The 22373-nt window shown below is 35.0% G+C and overlaps 1 protein-coding gene and 1 long non-coding RNA gene across 9 annotated transcripts in view; one reads left to right on the top strand and one right to left on the bottom strand.

The window, feature by feature from the left end:
• The window catches only part of TMEM196 (transmembrane protein 196), a 331349-nt gene extending 310733 nt beyond the window's left edge, over positions 1-20616 (top strand). For 4 of the 7 annotated variants that reach the window (XM_081536765.1, XM_081536767.1, XM_081536766.1 and 1 more), the window contains 4 exons: positions 8783-8839; positions 13824-14078; positions 15492-15565; positions 18243-20616. In XM_081536765.1, the coding sequence (XP_081392891.1) occupies positions 8783-8839; positions 13824-14078; positions 15492-15565; positions 18243-18249 (393 nt within the window). In that variant the 3' untranslated portion in view covers positions 18250-20616. The remainder of the gene's footprint in view (positions 1-8782; positions 8840-13823; positions 14079-15491; positions 15566-18242) is intronic. The other 3 variants (XM_081536768.1, XM_081536764.1, XM_081536763.1) reach the window with 1 other exon arrangement.
• LOC145524472 (uncharacterized) overlaps positions 1-22373 on the bottom strand; it is a 517399-nt gene that overhangs the window by 8785 nt on the left and 486241 nt on the right. For both annotated transcript variants that reach the window (XR_014067557.1, XR_014067559.1), the window contains 2 exons: positions 14092-14199; positions 13821-14008 (listed from right to left, as the gene is read on the bottom strand). This is a non-coding gene — a long non-coding RNA (uncharacterized LOC145524472). The remainder of the gene's footprint in view (positions 1-13820; positions 14009-14091; positions 14200-22373) is intronic.

The raw sequence follows: 22373 nt of genomic DNA, 5'->3' as shown, positions 1-22373 counted from the left end.
CATCATCCATTTAATCCACTGTTCCATTTTAGTAGGGTCAGAATTGTTAACCAGTAACCCTGTGGGAAGCCACTTTGTCAAACAGAGCATGATGCTTACATACAGTTTATTTTGCCTTTAGGTTATAGACTCCATTCATTTCCAAAGTTACTCATGTCAGTAACTTTTCCCTCACCTCCTTCAGTGAAACTATTTCATAAATGTGTTACATAGTAGATTGCTTTGTCATATTCTGCATTCCATCTTGTGATTTCATGAGCCTCTAAGTGATTTTTTAATTGCATACATTAAGGTTTATTCTTTGGGCTATGAAGTTCTATGTGTTTTGACAAATGTGTAGTGTCTTGTAACCATAAACAATGTAATACAGAACAGTTTTGCTGCCTTAAAAATATCCCCTAGTCACTGATTGAACTTCCTCTACCTTCTCCCAGACCCTGGAAACTACTGAACTTTCACTATCTCTTTTGTTTACTTTTTTAAGAATTTCATATAATTGGAATCATACAGTATGCAGTCTTTTTAGATTGGGTTTTTTCATTTAGCAATATACATTTAAATTTCATATATGTTTTCGACTATGTTGATACCTCATTTATTTTTATCACTGAATAGTATTTCATTGCATGGATGTATCTGGCTTATCCACTCACCTATTGAAGGACATCTTGGGTGCTTCCAGTTTTTGTCATTGATGAACAACTGCTATAATGTTGCAAATTAGATGAGTAAATAACCTAAAAGTACAATTGCTGGATCATATGTAAAGACTATGTTTAGCTTTGTAAGAGCTGCCATTAGATCTTTCAAAGTAGCTGTATCATTTTCCACACCTATTAAGCAATGAATGAAAATTTCTGTTTTTCCACACTACCAACAACTGTTATTTCCAGTTTTTTTGTTTGTTTGTTTGTTTAGCTAGTCTAATAGCTGCATAGTGGTATTTCATTGTTGTTTAAATTCATGATTTTTTTAATGATAAATGACATTGAATATCTTTCATACATGCTGTCCTTAGATCTTCTTTGGACAGATGTCTGTTCAGATATTTTGCCCAAGTGTTAATTCAGTTGCTTGTTTGTTTTTATCGTTGATCGTATTCTTATTTCAATATATTTCCTCCCAATATTTTTTACAGCGATCATTAAAAATGATCATTATTTGTATCAAAGTCTTTATTATGCCTATTTTCTTAATTCCTGATACAAAATTAGTCAGATTCTTCCAGATAATAGTGTTATCAGGCTCAATTCTAGATCTAGTTAACTATAACAAAACACAGAAAATTTAGGGAAGATTAGGAGCCTAAGAGAAAACTCTGTTAGCAATGATGAAAGACACTGAGTAGAATAAGCTTAAAAATTATGAAATAATGTCTCTGTTTCTAAGAGACACTAGAGACCAAACAGCTCTGACATTCTGAACTTATGTTATAAATAAGGACTTTGCCTTTCTCCCTTGAAGAGCACTTTTTTGGGCTCATATTTGTTGGTATTTCACTGAGAGTGGTTAAGAAGAATATCAGTGCTCCACTGAAGAGCATGAGCAGGCCTGCCGGCAAAGCACAGGTGCACACCTCACATGCAGTTCCAGACCATGAAAGCACTTGGGAAGATTTGAAATACTGATGCCCGAGTCCCAGCCCAGAGATTCTGATTCTTACTTAGTCAAGGTACCAGGAATTGTAAAAGTTAATACGCAGCCAGGTTTGAGAGTCACTGCTTTCCAACCTGATAAACTTTCTTCATTCGACACATAATTGGTCCTGGACTTACTAGAGAAATGGGATGATCCCAAAGGAAAAGAAGCCCATGACAGAGAGGACATACTTAGGAGTCCAGCCAGATGTCATATAAGAAAGTCAAAATCATATTCCACAGTATCAAGAAGAATATGAACTACTGTGGCATACTAGCATTTTGTGAGCTAAACTACAAAATAATCCTTTTAGAAACTTCAGTTATTATTCTTTAACAGATGATTGAAGTAGAGTGAAAATATTCAAGAACTGGAGGTAACAAATCATCAAATTTTTAATCCAGGTACAGGGAGAAATATACCCTTTTTATTAGAGATAGATTTCTTTGAATCAATTCCTCAACATTTTTGTGTGTATTCTGTTTTTCTGCATGTTTTAAAGAACCTAATTTTGATGAATCTGTATAAATCATTGAACGTTACCAAACCATTAAGTTCAATTTGTGGTTCATCTCATTATCTTGACGCAGAAAAAAAGTACCATTTCTATTTTTGAATGTATCTTCCTTAATGGCTAGTGAATTTCAGTGAAAATTAATTCACTTGACGTGGTTAAATGTTATGTGAGAAAAATTTTAACAAACTGTCTTAAAATATGATTGGCCCACTGTCTTTCATAATCCCATCTGCCCAGCACTTGCTGCTTCTCCTAGCCAGCCAATAGAACCACTGCTTTATGTGCTTCCATGACAACTGTGGTTCCCAAATTTTCCATTACATAATTTAAATAGAAATTCTACAGTAGCCTTTTTAACTCTTAGTCCTTTATCAAAATAAGCTTTCTTGGACAAAAAGAAATAGTAATAAGGAATTTATTAACTAGTATCTAGGTTCAAGGCTGAGAGAGAGAGAGAAAACCAGTAAGGAAAGAGGTTTTCATTCATTTTAGTAAAGTTTTAACATATCTCTTCTTTACCTAGCAGAGTGTTTCCCTCTATCTATTTTCCCTATTATTAGAGAAATTGAGTACATTCACATATGTTCTGATTGCTTACATTACTGAAATTATTTACATCAATTTATTTTATTGTTTTACTCTCACTTTATTTCCTTACATTTTTCAAACTTCCCTGACATCTGTTGGTTCAATCTTTATTGTTGTTGCTGTATTTTTTCTGTTTATTTTTATTTTCTAGTCTTTGATATTTTAATGCACACAATTAAACTTCTACTTTTTAATTAATATCTAGCACATTAGTTCCTCTATTATTCTGCTAAATGATACACGAATCTTAGAATATTTTACTTACATCTTCTTCATCTCCAACCTACCATCTCATGCCAGCATCATCTGGTATATTCATTCTAAAGAGATATTAGTTTTTCTAATCAATCAGTTCAGTTGCTCAGTCATATCCAACTCTTTGCAACCCCATGGACTGCAACATGCCAGGCTTCCCTGTCCATCACCAACTCCTGGAGCTTACTCAAACTCATATCCATCAAGTCAGTGATGCCATCCAACCATCTTATCCTCTGCCGTCCCCTTTTCCTCCTGCCTTCAGTCTTTCCCAGCATCAGGGTCTTTTTCAATGAATCAGTTCTTCACATAAGATAGTCAAAGTATTGGAGGTGCAGCTTCAGCATCAGTCCTTCCAATGCATATTCAGGACTGATTTCCTTTAGGATTGACTGGTTTAATCTCCTTGCAGTCCAAGGGACTCTCAAGAGTCTTCTCCAACACCACAGTTCAAAAACACCAATTCTTCAGCACTCGGCTTTCTTTATAGTCCAACTCTCACATCCATACATGACTATTGGAAAAACCATAGCTTGACTGGATGGACCTTTGTCGGCAAAGTAATGTCTCTGCTTTTTAATATGCTGTCTAGGTTGGTCATAGTTTTTCTTCCAAGGAGCAAGCGTCTTTTAATTTCATGGCTGCAGTCACCATCTGCAGTGATTTTGGAGACCCCAAAAATGAATTCTCTCACTGTTTCCATTTCTAATCAATAGTTTCTATTTTAAAAATTTACTGTTTTGTTTTACTTCGTGCTCTTGCTACTGTATTTCTCTCTTAACTCAGGTCTTTCTCTGTTGGTTTTCCCTAAGAACAGCTTCTAGTTCTTTCAAAGTGTCTAATTCTTTTGAGACTGTCAGATGAAATAATGCTTTGGAGCCTATATTAGTTTCCTGTTGCTGCTAGAACAAATTACAATAAACTTAGTGACTTAAAATAACAGAACTTTATTATTTCACAATGCTAGAAGGTAGAAGTCTAAAATGGGCCTACAGGGCTACACTCCTTCTATAGGTTCCAGGAGAGAATCCCATTTCCTTACCCTTTCCATCACAGAGTCCATCCACATCCTTTGCCTCATGGCTCTCTTAAATCACCTTCAAAGGCAACAGTGTAGCCTCTTCAAGTATCTGTGTCTCTGCATCTTCAGATAATTTTCTTTTGAACTTCTTGTGTTCCTCCTAAGGGACCTTGTGATTATATTTAACACCTACTTGAATAATCCACAATAACTCCCTCATCTTTAGATTTTTTAATTTAATCACCTCTGCAAAAGGCTTTTGTGCCTATAAGAAAACATCATGGATTCTGGGGATTAGGATGTATGTATCGTGGTGGCCATTATTCAGCCTACCACAGTTCTTTTGCCCTAATGAGCATATCTTTTTTTGTAATCTCTTATGTAAATGAGAGATTGGCTGAATGTTCAGCACAATTTCAAAAGATACTCTTTCAAAATCTTGTATTTTATCTTAATATCTTCTTTGAGAATGTTACTGTGAAAATTGGAGCCATTCTGACGAGGACCTCATTTCACTGTTAGAATGATTGTCTTTGGTGCATGTTCTCAGATTCCATTAATGGAGGGTGTGGTCACCTGAACTTTTCCAGCGTTAGTGCCTCACCCTCAGCTTTCCATCGTTCCTGCTCACTTATGGAAAAGTTATCAGTCTGCTGTTTATTCACTTTTTCCTACTGTTAAACCAGTATTTCTTTAGCATTTCTACATCCTAAGCAATAGCAGAAGGCTCCATGGACCTTCATTAAGAAACTCACTCAAAATATAGAGTGCGATTAAGTAACAGCTCCATTTCATCCTACAATGATTCACAGCCTTAGTTATCTACTGAATTTAATCTTAATTGAAATCAAACAAATTTCATTTGGAGGACAAACTAGTTTTATTACATAGTTGCCCTTGATGTCGTACTATTAGATTGCTTCATTTACATAACTTCCTAGTAAGAGCAAAGCAAATAATTCTCCCTGGATTTAAATAGCCTAACTTCTCAGAAATAAAATTATATATTCTCATGTAAAATTATATATCTAATTCAGGATGTAGATATGATATACATATAAATATCCAGCCATTAGTTTGACTTTTTTACAAACTAATCTGTTTTTCACTTGTTTCATAATTTCTACAATATGGGTCAATGTTTTGCATCCTGGATAAAGTTATGTGGAATAAAAATACTATCTTAAAATATTATAACACTCTTTATATATATAGTATTTATTATATATATAGTATAAATATATATTATAATTATATAAATAAAATATATATAAATAATATATATTATATATATTATTATATTTTATCTGTTATGCTATATAATTAGTTACTGTATAGTTAGGTTGTATAATTAGGTTGTATAATTGTATTATATAATATATATATTATGTACATTATATATATTATATTTTATTATATATAATATATAATATAGTATATAATATATATTTAATATAGTATATAGTATATACATATGTATAATATAATATATACTATATATAATTATATATTATAGATATAATTATAATTAATCATAATGCATTATATATATTATATATTTATAATAAATACATTTAATAATATATTTAATAATATATCATTATAATAATATAATTATAATATAATAATGTATATATTATATTAGTATATATTAGTATATTATATATAATATGATATTGTATATATTATATATATGATAATATAGTATATATTATATAATATTATATGTTATATAATATAGTGTGTTATATGTATATATATTATATATTATATAGTATATATTATATATATTTATTATATATGTATATTATATAATATATATTATAATAGATACAATATTATTATATTATATCATATTATGTTATATATTATAAAATATATAAAAATATATATATTATATATTATGTTATATATATTAGAAAATATATATAATATAATGTAATAAATATATTTAATAAAATATTTAATAAATATATATAATAATATATTTATTTATATAGTAAGGTACACTTAATTTTAGACTGTGGTACATTCAACTAATCTTATAATTATTTTTATTACAGTATAAATTAACAAATGGCAAGCGTAAAGAGTGCAATTATAGATAATGAGGTGCCATTGAATGCTTCTGGTTAGATATTCTAGTATAATGTAGTCTGTGCTAACACCAAAAAGTCCTTTTGAAAAGCATTCCCTTTACATTACATGGCTTCACTGGTGGCTCAGATGCAAAGAATCCATCTGCAGTGCAGGAGACCCGGGTTAGGTCCTGGATCAAGAAGATCCACTGGAGAAGGGAATGACCACCCACTCCAGTATTCTTGCCTCGAGAATTCCATGGCGGGCTATAGTCTATGGGATTGCAGAGAGTTGGACACAACTGAACGACTTTCACTTCCCATTACATTATTAGAAATAAGTTAACTTAGACACTTAATCAAGCCTTTGATTTTATGTGTGATTTGTGACCTTGATATGTGACCCTGAGTAAATGACTAAACCTGTCTGGACCTCTCATTTCCCATGTGCAGACTGCAAGGGCTCAATTAAGTCATCTTTTAAGATCCTTTCTGGTGCTATGACTTGGGGTAAAGCTAGCCAATAAAAGAAAAGATTATTTACTGCTTTTTGTGCTTCTTCTACTCTTTTCTATAACCTGTGATGGCTCAACCGAAGCCAGGGTCCCTTAAACCCGCCTCAGAATTGCATGATCTATTTTCCTTCCCATTACATGGGTCTATTTTTTCTCAGGCTACAGTTTCCTCTAAGGAGAGTGTATTTGGATACTCTACCAGCAGTATTTACACTGCAGGCCCGCATGAGAGTGGAGAAATGTTGTTAGATTCCCTTCCTTCTCTACCTTCTCCCTCCCAAATTTGACCTTCTGTTTCTTAGAGGTACACTAGGAAGAAGCAATTTTATTGCCACTTAAATTGTGCCAACCAAGTGAATGGAGAGTTAGGCTGAGCTCTGCTTAGGGTCCTGAGGTCCCCTTGGGCTTTGCTGTGGATAAATCATGGCAATGTTTATAGATTTCAAAAAGATCAAAGGAACATAAAACTGCACACTTTCAAATTATTTCAAGAATGAGTTCTCCATGATGGACTTTCAGAGTAATAATGGGTTAGTCAGGGGAGCAGATCGTAAGACATTTGAAGCTCTGATTTGAAGCTTGCAAGCACTGAGAGGAACAGAATTGGTCCAAACTGGAATAACTTGAACATAACCTTGAAAGGTCAGAGATGAGATCAGTAAGAAAGAGTCCATGTGAGGAGAAGATCATCAAGACCTAGAACATAGAGGAGGTTAGAAATGGTCACTCAGAAATTGCTTTATAAGGCTTCTGAAAATTCTGCAAGTATACAGCTTTTATAAAGTTGTGAGTTTCTTTTGGTTCATAGTTTAATGGAATTAAAATTATTTTGTTCGATTTATTTATATAGTATGTCGACCCTTTGCCTATTATATGCTTTCTGAATATAATCCCAGTTTATTCTGTGCCTTTGAGAGCAAAGGCACAAAATAAACTGTCCTTTACTGTCAAAATTATAATTTCATGTATTAGTATTTGTATTTTCTTTTTCGGTCTGTGACTTTGCTGCTGTGTTTAGTTCTATACCAAATTCTTATATACCCTTCTGTTCCCTGATCTAACTCTCTTGCTGCATCTTTGCCTGCTTTATAATCATTTTGTTCTCTTACATGGAAATTTCTCTGAAAAGGTAAATTTTTCTTACCGATTATTTTTCATCAAATTTTGTTGGTGTTTCCCTCAAACATCTTACATATTTCAGATAATCCTTAGAGTATTTTGATGTGTATATTTTAAAATATGTTCAGAGTTTAACTCAGTTTAAACTCAGTTGAAACCACTTACAGTATTAGTTTCGACTTGAAATAATAACATTTAAAATAAAAATCAAATGAAGACAAGTGTAACCATATTCAGTTTCCTTTGCTAATCTGAAAGCCCTTATTATTTATTAATGAATGTATTGTTTTACTTCTGTGGTTTACTTCCAGCAAAAGTATGCACCAATGGCCCTAAACGTTTCTCTACAAACTAAACAGTTTACCACTTTCTGATAACCAAAATGTATACTAGTGTGTCACTGGTAGACTATTTGATGCAGCTGCTTTTGCAAAGCAATTATGTCATCAGTGTGCTTATTTACAAGAAGTTACATCCCACAGATAGCTGCATCCCCTGTGTTCTTCTGACATATCCACAAGGACAGTATTTCCGTTAGAATGAGGAGGCAGCTATTTTACCTGACGTAGTTTGAGATGTACAAAGAATATTTCTATAGAAAAAAACCTCCCTGTCTGTTGCCTTGTCCTTTTATGCGTGATACATTCCCTTCCTATAGCAGACCCCACTGATTTCTCATAACTTAGTATGAATGAATGCACCATCTCACTTTTTCCCTGAGAAAACAGGAAGGGATAAGAAGACAGTGAAAGCAAACAGGAGGAACAAAACTCTAAACTCATCTACTTCATCATTTTGCCTGGTGGTAAAGCAGATTCAAGTTTTTCTTAAATTCCACAATCACCTATATCAACTTTGCACAAAACTTCCATTAGAGTTTGCATTTTTATCCATTACTATTCTAGAATGAGGTATTTTTCTTTTCAGCTTTTGATGGGAATGTAAAATTTTCAAGCTTCCTTGAAACAAGTGTATGAGTGAACTATAAGCTGAAAACTAGAAGTTCTCTTATCTTTGGATATGAAATAATTGTTCTTCTTTTCCTTTTCAGTTTCTTCTTTGTGGCATATGTGGAATATTGTGCGCCAAAAAAAAATCTGGACTTGTCGTAAGTTTTTGCCACGTTTGTATTGTGCACTGAACTGTTTGAAATGTAAGAACTCAAAAAGGGAAATAATGACTAGCCAACTTTCATATCCTGAATGTTACTCATTTAGGATAAAAAGAAGACTGACAAATAAATTCTGACTTTTTTTCTTTTCAAAGAAAACCATCAAGATTATTACAGACTATGACAAAAGAAAAAGAAAAGCTTTGATATACTCTTTAAATACATGAATCTGCAACCCATAATGACTGCTGTGGATGGAAGTCTCCATTTTTCATTTATAGACTTCCAGACACAGGAATCCTTCACTGAGCTAAAAAAGACAGAGCTTGAATTCATGGGAAATTTAACTGTTTAGATATGGAAGTGAGCCTAAAGATTGCTGGCTTTGACTGTGAAGTTCATTGTGCAAAGCAGCAAAACAGCTGTGTTGTTATAGTTGCAGTTAATTCCCAAATATTTTTTAAATTTAATTTTATTTTACGACTATGAATACAAATGTAAGCATTCTCAGAAGTTTTATGGTACTGTCTTGTGTTTTTGGGGTAAGGTGAAATATGCTCCCAGTTAACTCTGATGTAGACTAGAGAAGGATTCCAGCATGCTGTATGGATTCCCCCCGTCTTTCATGACATTTTTTTGAGAATTAGAAAGTAGAAAAAATCATGTTTATTTTATTGAGGACAAGAGGAAATAACATAGGCCTTTATAAGTTGGCAAAATTAATACTGTTCATGGACCCTAGAAAGTGGTCTTTGAGACTAAAAAAAGAAGGCCAGGGAAGGGGGAGTATGCAGTCCTTTATTTAACTCCTTTTTCTAATCATAGTTCTCTTAGTGTGAGAATACCTATTGCAACAGAAAGGATGAAGCCCCCATTACCTCAGAAATGTGAGGTGTGATTTTTACAAATTATCTTAAGGAAATGTTTAGATAGACATTTTTTGGAGGCTTGTAATTTGCATTTGCATTTGTGATTCCCCCATCATTCTTTCCTATGGTTTTCTTACTTTCTACAGTTTTTCTCTATCAAGACTCTCCATGGCTATGTACTAACAAGAAAATGAAAGAAAGAAAGGAAGGAGAGAAGGAACAAAAGAAAGAAGGAAAGAAAGGGGGAGGGAGGAAAGGGAAGCCCTTTAAAGCGGTGGGGGCAGGGGAGAGACATGTAAGTCAGCCTGGGCTGCTCTGACAAAGCACCATGGACTGTTCAGTTCAGTCCAGTCCAGTCGCTCAGTCGTGTTCGACTCTGCGACCCCATGAACCGCAGCACGCCAGGCCTCCCTGTCCATCACTAACTCCCTAAGTCCACCCAAACCCATGTCCATCAAGTCCGTGATGCCATCCAACCATCTCACCCGCTGTCGTCCCCTTCTCCTCTTGCCCTCAATCTTTCCCAGCATCAGGGTCTTTTCAAATGAGTCAGCTCTTTGCATCAGGTGGCCAAAGGATTGGAGTTTTCAGCTTCAACATCAGTCCTTCCAATGAACACCCAGGACTGATCTCCTTTAGGAAGGACTGGCTGGATCTCCTTGCTGTCCGTGTGACTCTCCAGAGTCTTCTCCAACACCACAGTTCAAAAGCATCAATTCTTCAGCGCTCAGCTTTCTTTATATTCCAACTCTCACATACATACATGACTACTGGAAAAACCATAGCCTTGACTAGACGGACCTTTGTTGGCAAAGTAAATCTGCTTTTTAATATGCTATCTAGGTTGGTCATAACTTTCCTTCCAAAGAGTAAGCGTCTTTTAATTTCATGGCTGCAGTCACCATCTGCAGTGATTTTGGAGCCCAGAAAAATAAAGTCAGCCACTGTTTCCCCATCTATCTGCCATGAAGTGATGGGACCGGATGCCATGATCTTGGTTTTCTGAATGTTGAGCTGTAAGCCAACTTTTTCACTCTCCACTTTCACTTTCATCAAGAGGCTCTTTAGTTCTTCTTCACCTTCTGCCATAAGGGTGGTGTCATCTGCATATCTGAGGTTATTGATATTTCTCCCGACAATCTTGATTCCAGCTTGTGCTTCCTCCAGCCCAGCGTTTCTCATGATGTATTCTGCATATAAGTTAAATAAGCAGGGTGACAATATACAGCCTTGACGTACTCCTTTTCCTATTTGGAACCAGTCTGTTGTTGCATGTCCAGTTCTAACTGTTGCTTCCTGACCTGCATACAGGTTTCTCAAGAGGCAGGTCAGATGGTCTGGTATTCCCATCTCTTGAAGAATTTTCCACAGTTTATTGTGATCCACACAGTCAAAGGCTTTGGCATAGTCAATGAAGCAGAAATAGATGTTTTTCTGGTACTCTCTTGCTTTTTCAATGATCCATCGGATTGGCAGGCTCACAAAGAACAGAAATTTATTTCTCACAGTTCTGGAGGCTGGAAGTCTCAGATAAAGGTGCCAGCACAGTTGGGTTCTAAAAATACTCTCTTCTGGGCTACAAATTTCTGGATGTGTTCTCCTGGAATAGAGCTCTCTAGAATCTCGTAGGAAAACATGGATCTGGCTCATGAAGCTCCACTGTCTTCACCTAATTATCTCCCAAAGGTCCTGCCTTCAAATACTGTAATACTGGGGATTGGGCTTCAGCATAGTAAATTTTGGAGGAACACAAGCACTCAATTCAGAGAAGAAAAAAGGAAGTTGTTTTGTTTGTTTTTTGAAAAACAGGTGTTTTTTTTAAAAAAAAAACAACAGATCTTCTGTTTTTCTAATTCTAAGTTATAAAAAAAATTATAAGATCTGAGTTTTTTAGAAACTACCATCTACTTTATCTTCCTGTACCATATGGGGTTTCCATAGAAGACATTAACTGTCAAAGATTCCCTATCGTTTAATCAAATTGTGTGAGAATTCCTCCACTCCACATACCTCTATTCTGGTAAGACTGAAAATAGTATATGGTTAAAAACTTGGTACAGATTTTAACATTTTAATTCTTGAGTAAGAATGTTTTATCAGCACTTGTTAATGAAGTGTCACATCCTTAAGGAATTAATGGCAATAACATAGGAGAGAGAGTGTTTTCCTGTAATAGTCCTTTAAGTTTGTTGTTTATTAATTAACAGTAATTATTAAAAGGCTAGAATGTAATATCTTTCCATATTTTCTGAGAATGAGTAAACATCAAAATATATTCCCAAGAAACAGCATGCCATTAAAAGGAAATATAACTGGTTGATTCTATTTGAAACTGGGAGCTACAATTTCCCACTTGGGATGATTCATTTATTTGGTAATTGACATTTAGTGTTATATTTAATCAATTATTAAAAGGTTATACTCATCCATCACTAGGTTTTCAGTTTGGGTCATAAGCACTGTAAGACTGATAACAATCAGAAATGCTGAATTAAGTTAGAGAAACAAACTAGTAGTTCTTTCTGCCCTCATGCTATATCACACGTCCACCGTCTTACCCTTTGCTGGGAACTACATGCACTTAGCCTAGCTGATATGCTGTCAAGGAAGCCTTGTCTGAAACCCCCAACTGGGCTGAATTCCCCTCCTCCCTGCTCCTAGGGCAGCCTTTCATCCTTCTTTCTTAATATTTGTCATACCATGTTGTAATGTTGGATCTTCTCTTAGACTGGACAGCTGTGTACTCAAGAGGAACAACTATGAGCTGTTCTTTCTTGTAATGACAACTGCTGCCTCATTCATGACCTAATAGATGCTAGGTGCTCAGTAAGTGTTTGCTAAATTCCACTATCAACAGAAAATAATATCTAATGATCTAAAATTAAATACTAAAGTTATGTAGCTGTTTGCCCTGTGGACTTATGCCAGAGGGGATGTCCAGGAATGTTTTCTGAAGAAGTAAGAGTTAGTCTTCCATTTAAGGAGCCAAGCAAGAAGCAAAGTAGTTTCCAGGAAATGAAAATATCACTGAGGCAGGAATGAACAAGCTCTATTGAGGGACCAGGGAGGTGACTGGAATAGAGACTGTATTCCAGAGAAAAATGGAAATAAGTTTGGTTGTTAAATTAGCATCACACTGAAAAGTATCATGAAAGCCCACAGGAGAATTGAAACTAGAGAAAAATTATAAAGCCATTAAAGCTATTAAAATATTCAATTGAATTTATTAAATATGCACAGAATATTTACTACACAGAAGGCATTGTGCTTGGTTCTGCCAGGGATCCTGCGATATTTAAGTTGAATAAAAACCCCCAAACTCTATTAATAGAGATCCAGAGCAAACCAAGAGTAGGATCAAAAGTGAAGCCACATCCTGTGTCTCTCCATAGCAATCCACCAAACAGCATTTTGTTATTTCTACTGGGTGGTGTCACAGAGTAACAAGATTTGAAAAATAAAGAGCCAGTTCAGAGGGGGGTCCCTAATTTGCCTCATTTGTTGAGAAAACAGATACTAAACCAATCAAACTCTTATAAATTAAAAAAAAAAGTTAACTAAATTCCCTAAGCTCACACAGTTAGAGGAGTACAAAGTTTTGAAGCTCAGTGGAACTGATAACAATTCACTGAGAAGATGTTTGGATTTTGAGTCTGAAAATCTGGATTTTCCATCCCTGAACTACAGTGTTAACTGCTTACCATTTGTTTTCCAAATGTACGTTACCTCTCAGAGGATTAGTGAGTAGGTTGATTGAGATTCTACCTATTCACATTCCTGGCATATAGGCACACTATAGATATCAAATATTATTTAAATCTGAATCTACTGTAAGATAAATTTTACTTACTTCAGAATTTTCATAAGCTGTATCCCTGGCCTTTACATAGTCGGCTATGAATTCCTGAGACACTGCGGTGCAGGCCCTCTCCACTGAGTCAGAGTGCAGAGAAGCTGGGCAAAAAGATGGCCCCTGTGCTCCAAGATGCACCGAAAGCACCTTCTCCTTATCGTAGCTCAGCCATCCCTGATGTGCAGCAGGACTGTGCAGTGTGTGCTCATCAGCTTCACCTCCTCCACTTTAACCCCCCGGCCCCTCTTTTTCTCACCAGATGATCCTCTTTTCCGCCTGCTGCATCTGCGGGCTCATTGGGGGCATCCTGAATTTTCAGTTCCTCCGGGCAGTGACGAAGAAGACCTCTTCCCTCTACCCCCTGCATCTCGCCTCCATGTCTCTCGCGTGCATTGGGATCGGAGGCTGCACCCTCTCTTCGTGGCTCACTTGTCGACTAGCCAGCTATGAACAGAGGAGGATGTTCTCAGAAAGGGAGCATTCTCTGCATCACTCTCATGAAATGGCTGAGAAAGTGAGTTTTGTACTTTTTCCTCTTACTGCTAGCGCGTGATGAAGACTGCAGTCACATCTAGGTGATCAACTTGCAGCTTTAGATGAGAACTTGAGGTATTGGATTTTGTAAAAGTTTGGCCCTGTTGGATTAAGAATAGGAGTTTATTATTTTTTACCTGTAATTCTGGGTACACCTGTTTTCAACATAATTTTGTAGCCTCTAGGTAAAAAGAAGCTCCTAAAATAGAACTCAAAAAATATTGAATGTCTTATAAATATGGATTTTTATGTATTGTACTAAGGAAAAACATAAACTAAAAACACTCTGAATAATGCCAGATTTAGAAATCCAGTGAATTTTCCTTTCTAACTCACCCCTTGTGCCTGTAAGTAGATGCATTTGATTATGTAAATTAGGTTTGCAAGCATAAAGGGATCTTGTAATAAGGCAACAAAAAGCCCTGCCTATCAGTGCAGATATTATAACACACATAAAGCTTCATTTAATTCTCATCTAAATTTCATGCATATTTGGGTAGCTTTGCCTGTATATGAACATTTAAATAACTTGTTTCATGACTGTTGTATCCCTTGCATAACTGTTTCATGAAACTCATCAAACAAGGAGTTATAATTATTGCATCAAAGGACAAATGATACAGTGAGCTGTCTATGTTTCTTCTGAGGCTTCTCAGGGGGCTCAGTGGTAAAGAGCCCACCTGCCAATGCAGGAGACACAGGTTTGATCCCTGAGTTGGGAAGATCCCCTGGAGTAGGAAATGACAACCCACTCCAGTATTCTTGCCTGGGAAATCCCATGGAAAAGGAGCCTGGTGGGCTACAGTCCATGAGGTCACAAAGAGTCAGACATGACTGAATCTGCACACACGCTCTGTTTCTTCTACATTTTGCCCATATTTCTTAATTCAGTTCCTGCTTACGGATCTGTTAAGGAAAGGATGGAACAACTGTAAAATAAACTCACTAAGCTAATGGCCACATCATATTTTACGTGATATCATGGAAATAAAACTGCATAACAATAGAATAGAAGGAAGAGTAGCAAGAGTTACAAGTACTATACAACTGCTTGTATACTACACACTATACAATTATAGTGCGATTTTAGAGAAAAAAATACTCTGTAGTTTGTGTGTTTCCCTTTCATATACAATCTATACACTCAAATAAGGAGGATAGATGCTCTTGAATTGTTCCAAGAAGGCAGTTTTCAACAGATCTACACGTGTCCATCAAAAAGAGTTAATAGTACAAATAGCAGGACTGGTAATTTAAAGAAACGGATTGTTAAAAACAGGTTATCATTATATATTTGGATAATGGTTCTTTTGTGTTTATATGCTAGTGTGATTTAGGTTTTTGTATGTATGTTTGTGCAATATTTATTGTATGATTGTTATATTTACATTAGAGATTGAGGGCTATTGAAATAACCGACTTGCCCAGCTGCCCGGTGGTGCCCCCGACACCAGAGTTACCTACAAGGTACGCTGATTTCTAGGGAGTTACAATGTTGTAATGTCACTGCAGGAAGCACTGCCTCTTCAAGGAAGCCATGATGCCAGCAGATCAGTCTGGACTGATGCTGTGATATTGCTCCTCAAAGTATTGCTTCTGTGAGAACTGCTTTTAGGACCTGACATAAACCAACATGGCAGAGTCTTGCAACATGCAAGTTGGTTGAGTATTTAAAATATTCAGCCTGCCTGTAAGCATCCAAACACATTTCTGCTTGGATGATTCATGACTCCTTTATTCTCTGCCATGTCATGGCTGACTCCGTATCATCATTCACAGACTAGCATTTTGCTTTTAATAATAGATGTGTCTGATAAAGGCAAACTTTGTATCGCTCTCATGCCAAAGCTGCATGGGTAGATAACCTAAGTTTGACACTAATACAGTTAACATTATGTGTAGAAGCTTTCTTCCTGTGAACTTACTTGATATGAGACATTTCATATTTATTTCATATATTTCAGATTTCTTAAAATAGTCACCATTCTTGCTTTGGTTAAATACTATAATAAGACATATAGAAAGTTACACAGATAATGTGGCCCAACTGCAGAAAGTATATCCATCTGCCAACAATCATTTAATCCTTCCAGATTTAAAATATAATTTTTGCCAAATTGGACATGCCTATTTGCAAATAAACCGAAGATACTCGTCCATTTAAAAACCAATTTTAACTATTTTTTCCTATCAGTGATTTCACTGTGTCCATATTAGGGTAAATTAAACTAAGAAAATTCTTCCTGTAAGATTTTTAAAAACTGACTTTTTTCTTAATCCTCAAATACAAGATTATAACTTAGATTAAGTTTTTATTATTTTTAAGACACCTTTTGAATGCAAACCTATTTTAGGAGAGGAAAGGGCATCTAAGAATCCTACTTGTATAAATTCCTTAGAAAATGGTTTTTGTCCTACTAGAAGGAAGAGCTACAGGTGGATGAACAGATTTTGTTAAAGATCATTTTGGAGAGACAGTTCCATTTTTTTTGCCACCAATAGTGAGTTCTAAGATGAACTTCAAATCATGTATCTCATCAATAAACTTAACCTCATCCCAGTAACCCCAGTGTTTTTGTAGACCTACTTCTGTGAGCCTATCTCTAGCAAAAGCCAGCCTCTCAGCGAGACTGAACCACTGCCAGACAATAAAGGCAGACTGTTGGCACCAAAAGAACTTCACTTTCTGCCAGAGACTTAACCCTAAACTGGTTTAAGTTTTTAGGCTTCAGGCAATTCCTCGGCACTTAATCAGGGTACATATAATGGATACCCACATATAAGACAACCCCTATGGCCTGTAAGGGGCCAGGAACTTTGCGTGGGGATGGGTCTTGATGTGAGAAGAGGAAGGGTCTTCTTTGCATATTGTCTTCTTTCTGATAATTTTTTTGGATGACACTCTACCTCATGTTCTAAAAGACATCAAAGTTTTCAAAAGCATAGTTCCAAAACCAAACCAATTCCTACCATCCAGTCCCACGCTGACTCTCCTAAGCAACTTTCCAGAACCACCAAAGACAAGAAGTAAACATCTTTATTTTACTTTATCTCTCCTGTACTGAATTTTCAAAAAGAGAGTAAAAATGAGGCATAGATATCTTTTCACTTTTGAAATAAAGATTTGGAAGAATTTCTTAAAGTTTACAAGAGAAAACACATTACTTTTTTTATTTTTATTTTACCCAGACACAGACATTAGACATACCTGATAGGCTTGATATCATTGAGAAAACCTCTTTCCACTGGAGTCTTTGTTACAGCACTTTTGCAAATAGGCTTGTTCAAGTGTGAAATGATGTTTTCATCTATTTTTAGATAGTTCTGCCTAAATACTATTTATAATATCATCCACTAACCATTCTAAGTGTGAATGGGCCTCACATCTCCTCATTACCTTTCACTGTATAGGGAAGAGTTTAATGTTCAACAAAACGTATGAATTCAAAGCATCTGAATTTTTCTTAACATATTTTCTAAAATTACAAATGAAACTTAAGTAAGTTCATCCTTTTTACTAAAATTTCTGTTGCCTTCTCGTGTAGCTTTTCTTTTTAACTGTCAAGTAATTGATCTCTTAAGAAACATGTTAAGAGCTTTTGCAGTTTGTTTTTTTAGTGTATGAGTGACAGTGCCATGAAAAGCAGTATGTCCCACTGTGAATTATTAGTGATGCTCAGTTAGATAGGCAGTCCCTTTGTTGCCTTTTTCAGTTCTTCAGAAAAGGCCACAGAGTTTTCTACACAGTAAAGGTAACCCTTAGCATCTGTTGGCATTTTGTTGATATGCTCAACAGACAAACCTATACATTGGGAAAACTTGGGTATTTAACCATCTTTTTTCTAGGCGAGGTCTTTCCAAAACAGAGATGAGGAACAATAGGGGAGACTGAAGGGACTGAGCAGAGATTAAACTCTTGTTGTGGGTAGAAGACTTTGGTCTAAGAGACTGTCACTTCAGCATTTTCATGGGTTCCAAGATGGCTTGAAATTTCATTTTCTCAAAATCAGCAATATTAATCTTTGTCCTCCCCCCAAACTCAGCAAATTTTTCAATGGCTTGAAATTTCTGTTTTGTAACCCAATTAACCAAATTAATGTCTTATTCTGAAAGTGAATTTTAATTAATTTTATTTTCCTAACAGGAAATGACAGACAACATGAGCAATGGAGGACCACAGCTGATATTTAATGGAAGAGTATAATCAATGTTTTAAAGAACTGAACATTTTTCATGAGGCAAAGAAATACCAAAGGACTAGGAGATAAGTTAAAATAGTTCTTGCATTTGCTGTTATCCCTCATGAGTACTCGCTGAAATTATTCTTCTTCAACTTTGCCTCACTTTATTTCTTCAGCTTTTTTTTGTTTTGTTTTGTTTTTTTACTGGTGAAAAACTTTCCAGAAATATTCTAATATAGTAATTTCAATCAACTTTCCAGACCATTCTATAAGACTTTCCAGGAAAAAAAATAGATAAAATAGAAAGATTCATATTTGACACAAACACTATTTGACTAGCATGAATGTTAGATTTGTAATGACATATTTCATATAAGTAATTAAAAAGTGCAAATATCAAGAAATAACAATAACTTACCAATGTCTTTGTTCTGAAAGACAATGGCATCAAAGAATGCCACAATTTAAAACCTCAGCAATGCCTTGTTGTAAAAATATTGTAATTATTTTCAATTTGTGAATGAACTATGTTTCATAATAATTTTCTTGTAAATTAACAAAACATAAAATATAAAAAAGAGGGTTTTTTTAGAGAGAGAGAATATTAATCTGTATGATATTTTTTCACAAAAGAACAAAGAGTTATAAATGAATATCACTTAAGGAAAAGAAGCATCTTTTGATTATACTGTGCAGATTGACATGCATGTTTGTGAATGAGCCTAAGAATAAAGTATGTTTGTGTGTATGTGTATATTTGTAAATATAGAAAATATATATAGCATATATTTATAACATTCATGGCTGTAAATACGTAGTAGAAAAGAAACTGTGATGCTGTGGGAGTATTATCAAGATTCTATTCCCATAGAATTGGGAAAGTGGTTTTTCAAGGCTTTTCTCTGCCCACAGAGTCACATTTAATTTCTACTAAATTTTTTTAGTTTTATTTCTTTTTTTATGTCTGTTATGTGTAAATATCACTGTGGCTGAAATTTATGGGGTGAAGTGGTCTGAATAGTATCAAGACAAATTGCTTAATTATTTGGCAATCTATTATTTTGGTATTTATGTAAGAACAATTATTATTGACTTATAACAATTTTAATTCAGATACTTCTATGTTTATAAATATAGATAGAATTACTTGCAATTATTCATGACATTTATATTTCAAATACATTATAGCCCAATTGAAATTATATGAAACGGTAGATGATGTATGCCCAAAAGATGAAGTTACAATTAGCTTTGCTAGAATTTAATTTAGGATTTTTGTTTTGTTTTACAATTCACATGGAGAAATACAGACAGATCATTCTTAAGAATGCCTATACCCAAAGAACCTGAAAGAGATTTCTGCAGAAGGAAGCTAAAAGATAGGCTTATGTTTAAATAGCTAGATTCAGTCCTTCACTTCCATAACGGAATGTTAAAATATTAACCTATGATACTATATATCGGAGAGAAAACAGCATGGTCTTTGAAAATATTTATGAGAATATAACTTGTGGCAATTCATTTCTGTTTATTTGATGCCATAATTAGGAATGATTTTTAATCACTGAAAATCTAAATTATATAATACAGGTATTTTGTGTATATACCGTTCTACTGAATTTATGCAAGGATGTAGTTTTGTACTGAAAGAATAACTACCAACTCTCATTTTAGGTGGCATTTCTTTGTAGACATGTTTGTACAATACAGAGTTATAATATATCAGTAAGATGTTTTAATGCCTTTTGAAATAATAAAGAAATCACCCATAAAGGACAAAAGCAGGCACATGACTGCTTTGACATAGAGTTAAGAAGAGATGCCATCATCAAAGTTATCCAAGTAGTCTACAGTGTATTTAACCAAGTATAGATAGATCTTTAATTATTTTAATATTTAGCCCAACATTTTCAGGACTCAGTTATTTAGAATGATTTATTTGGAATGTGCAGTGATTATTTTTGACGTAAGTAGGGGAAGTAAGGAAGACATTTGTCAAGTATTTGAAAATTAAATTTTCAAAAAACTTTGAACTTTGAACTAGAATATTTTAAGTGACTACATTACAGTTTTAGTATGAGACTACCCTTGGGAAAAAGTAATGTGATACTAAATTAGAAAAAAAAAAAGTGACACTAACATGGTGGTGTGCCATAGAGACTAGCTACTAAAAGGTCCAGTAATTATAAGCATAAAAGAAGTGAACTCTGCTTAAAAAATTTTCAACATATGTGTGTGTGTGTCTACACATACATATCTACAGTTGTTTAGAAGTGGAACATGGTATAATAACTCTCTTGATTTGTCTGTGTAATAAATGGTGTGTTTTGAAACTCACATATGGTGTGAACTTTCTTTCCATCACAATACAAGAAATAATAGTCCCTTCTCCCTATAGCTAGATGAATAGATGTACAGTTCTGAGACTGGCAGGGGACAGGATGCTGTGAATAAGGCAGAGATAGTCCCAGCTAGAGGATATGAAATTAAGAAATGGTATTTAGTTTTTCCTAGTTGACATAATTTGGAAAGATTAAGTATGTTCAAATATAGACAGGAAGTGGCTGAGGATACAGAACAAAATGGGCATGATAAAAGAAGGTGAGATCCTTGAGGCAGCAGAAGGAAATAAGATACAGATCATAGGAGACAGAATTAACTATGGATAGTACTGAGATTGCAGATCTCACAAATGAATCATGAATCCTTCAGCTGAAATATTTAGTGAACTTGGCCGACCTATTTGGATTTGTCACATTGGCTCCCACTGGCATTTGGGGTGGACAGTAATTCATTCTGCAGACCGTATTATGCATTTCAAGCCATTAAGCATCTCGGGCCACCACCCACTAAATGCCAGGAGGACACTTCAGTTATAACAATAAAAAATATCCTAACAAATTGACACCTCTCTAAATTAGGGAAGTGAAAGTGAAAGTGAAGTCGCTCGGTCGCGTCCGACTCTTTGTGACCCCACGGACTGTAGCCTACCAGGCTTCTCTGTGCATGGGATTTTCCAGGCAAGAGTACTGGAGTGGGTTGCCATTTCCTTCTCCAGGGGATCTTCCCGACCCAGGGATTGAGCCTGGGTCTCTCACATTGCAGGCAGATGCTTTACCCTCTGAGCCATCAGGGAAGCCCCAAATTAGGGAAGTATTACCCCCTAATTTAGAACCACTGAGGAACACCCATGAATATGATCCCAAGCAACCAATGTTAGTGCTACCCACAAGTGTAGACTTGAATTGCTCAGGGTCATAAATGCACTGTTCTAAGGTCTACTATATTATCTGATACAGGAGCCACAATCCTATTCACATGTGAGTATTTAAATTTAAATATAAATTAATTAAAACAAAATCAAATGCAGTTTCTCAGTTGAGCTAGTCACGGTCCAAGTGCTAAACAGCTACATATGGACTACAGTTACGGAATATTTCCATCATCTCAGAAATTCCTATTGGACTGAGTTAGTCAAAAGCACTCAGAGAACTGGTCCTCACGCTCAGTACTTAAAAATTTCTTCCATAGTCAACCAGTTATCATTATAATAGAACGTGAAAAGGGTTGGTAAACACTGCATGAAATTTGAAATTGATGAACTGGTTAAATCCAAACACTGCACGAAACTAGCCAAGATACAGAGTAAGTCAAACACATAGGGAAGTTGAGAAGTTGTGGTAGAGATGTAACGTTTTAAAAAAAAAAAATCTGTTCATGCAATGATGCCACTAAATCATTCAATATTTTATATTTGACAGATAAAATAAGATATTGTGTAACTCCTGTTTTTGAAGAAATTGACTCAGCTCCTCACCGTGTGTCACTGAAAAATTCTGCATTTCTTGGGCTTGAGAAGGTGAGAATAATAAGTTGCTCTCCACTCTTTTCATTGATTTAGCTGGAAAGCAGCATGATTAGAACTGCATTTTTAAACATTATTTAGTGAACACATTTCAGAAACTTAGAGAGAGCATCTTAAGTACCATTTGGTTAGAACACAGTTTCCAAATACAGTTTCAGAACTTGGCATCACTTCACTGTTTTTCTGCCGTAAATCATTTTTTCTGGAAACATATGTAATATTTCTTACT

The sequence above is a fragment of the Giraffa tippelskirchi genome, chromosome 10, assembly GCF_054371585.1.
Source record: "Giraffa tippelskirchi isolate mGirTip1 chromosome 10, T2T-mGirTip1v1.2.pri, whole genome shotgun sequence".
Classification (NCBI taxonomy): Eukaryota; Metazoa; Chordata; class Mammalia; order Artiodactyla; family Giraffidae; genus Giraffa; species Giraffa tippelskirchi.
This window is presented reverse-complemented; position numbering and strand designations above follow the sequence as displayed.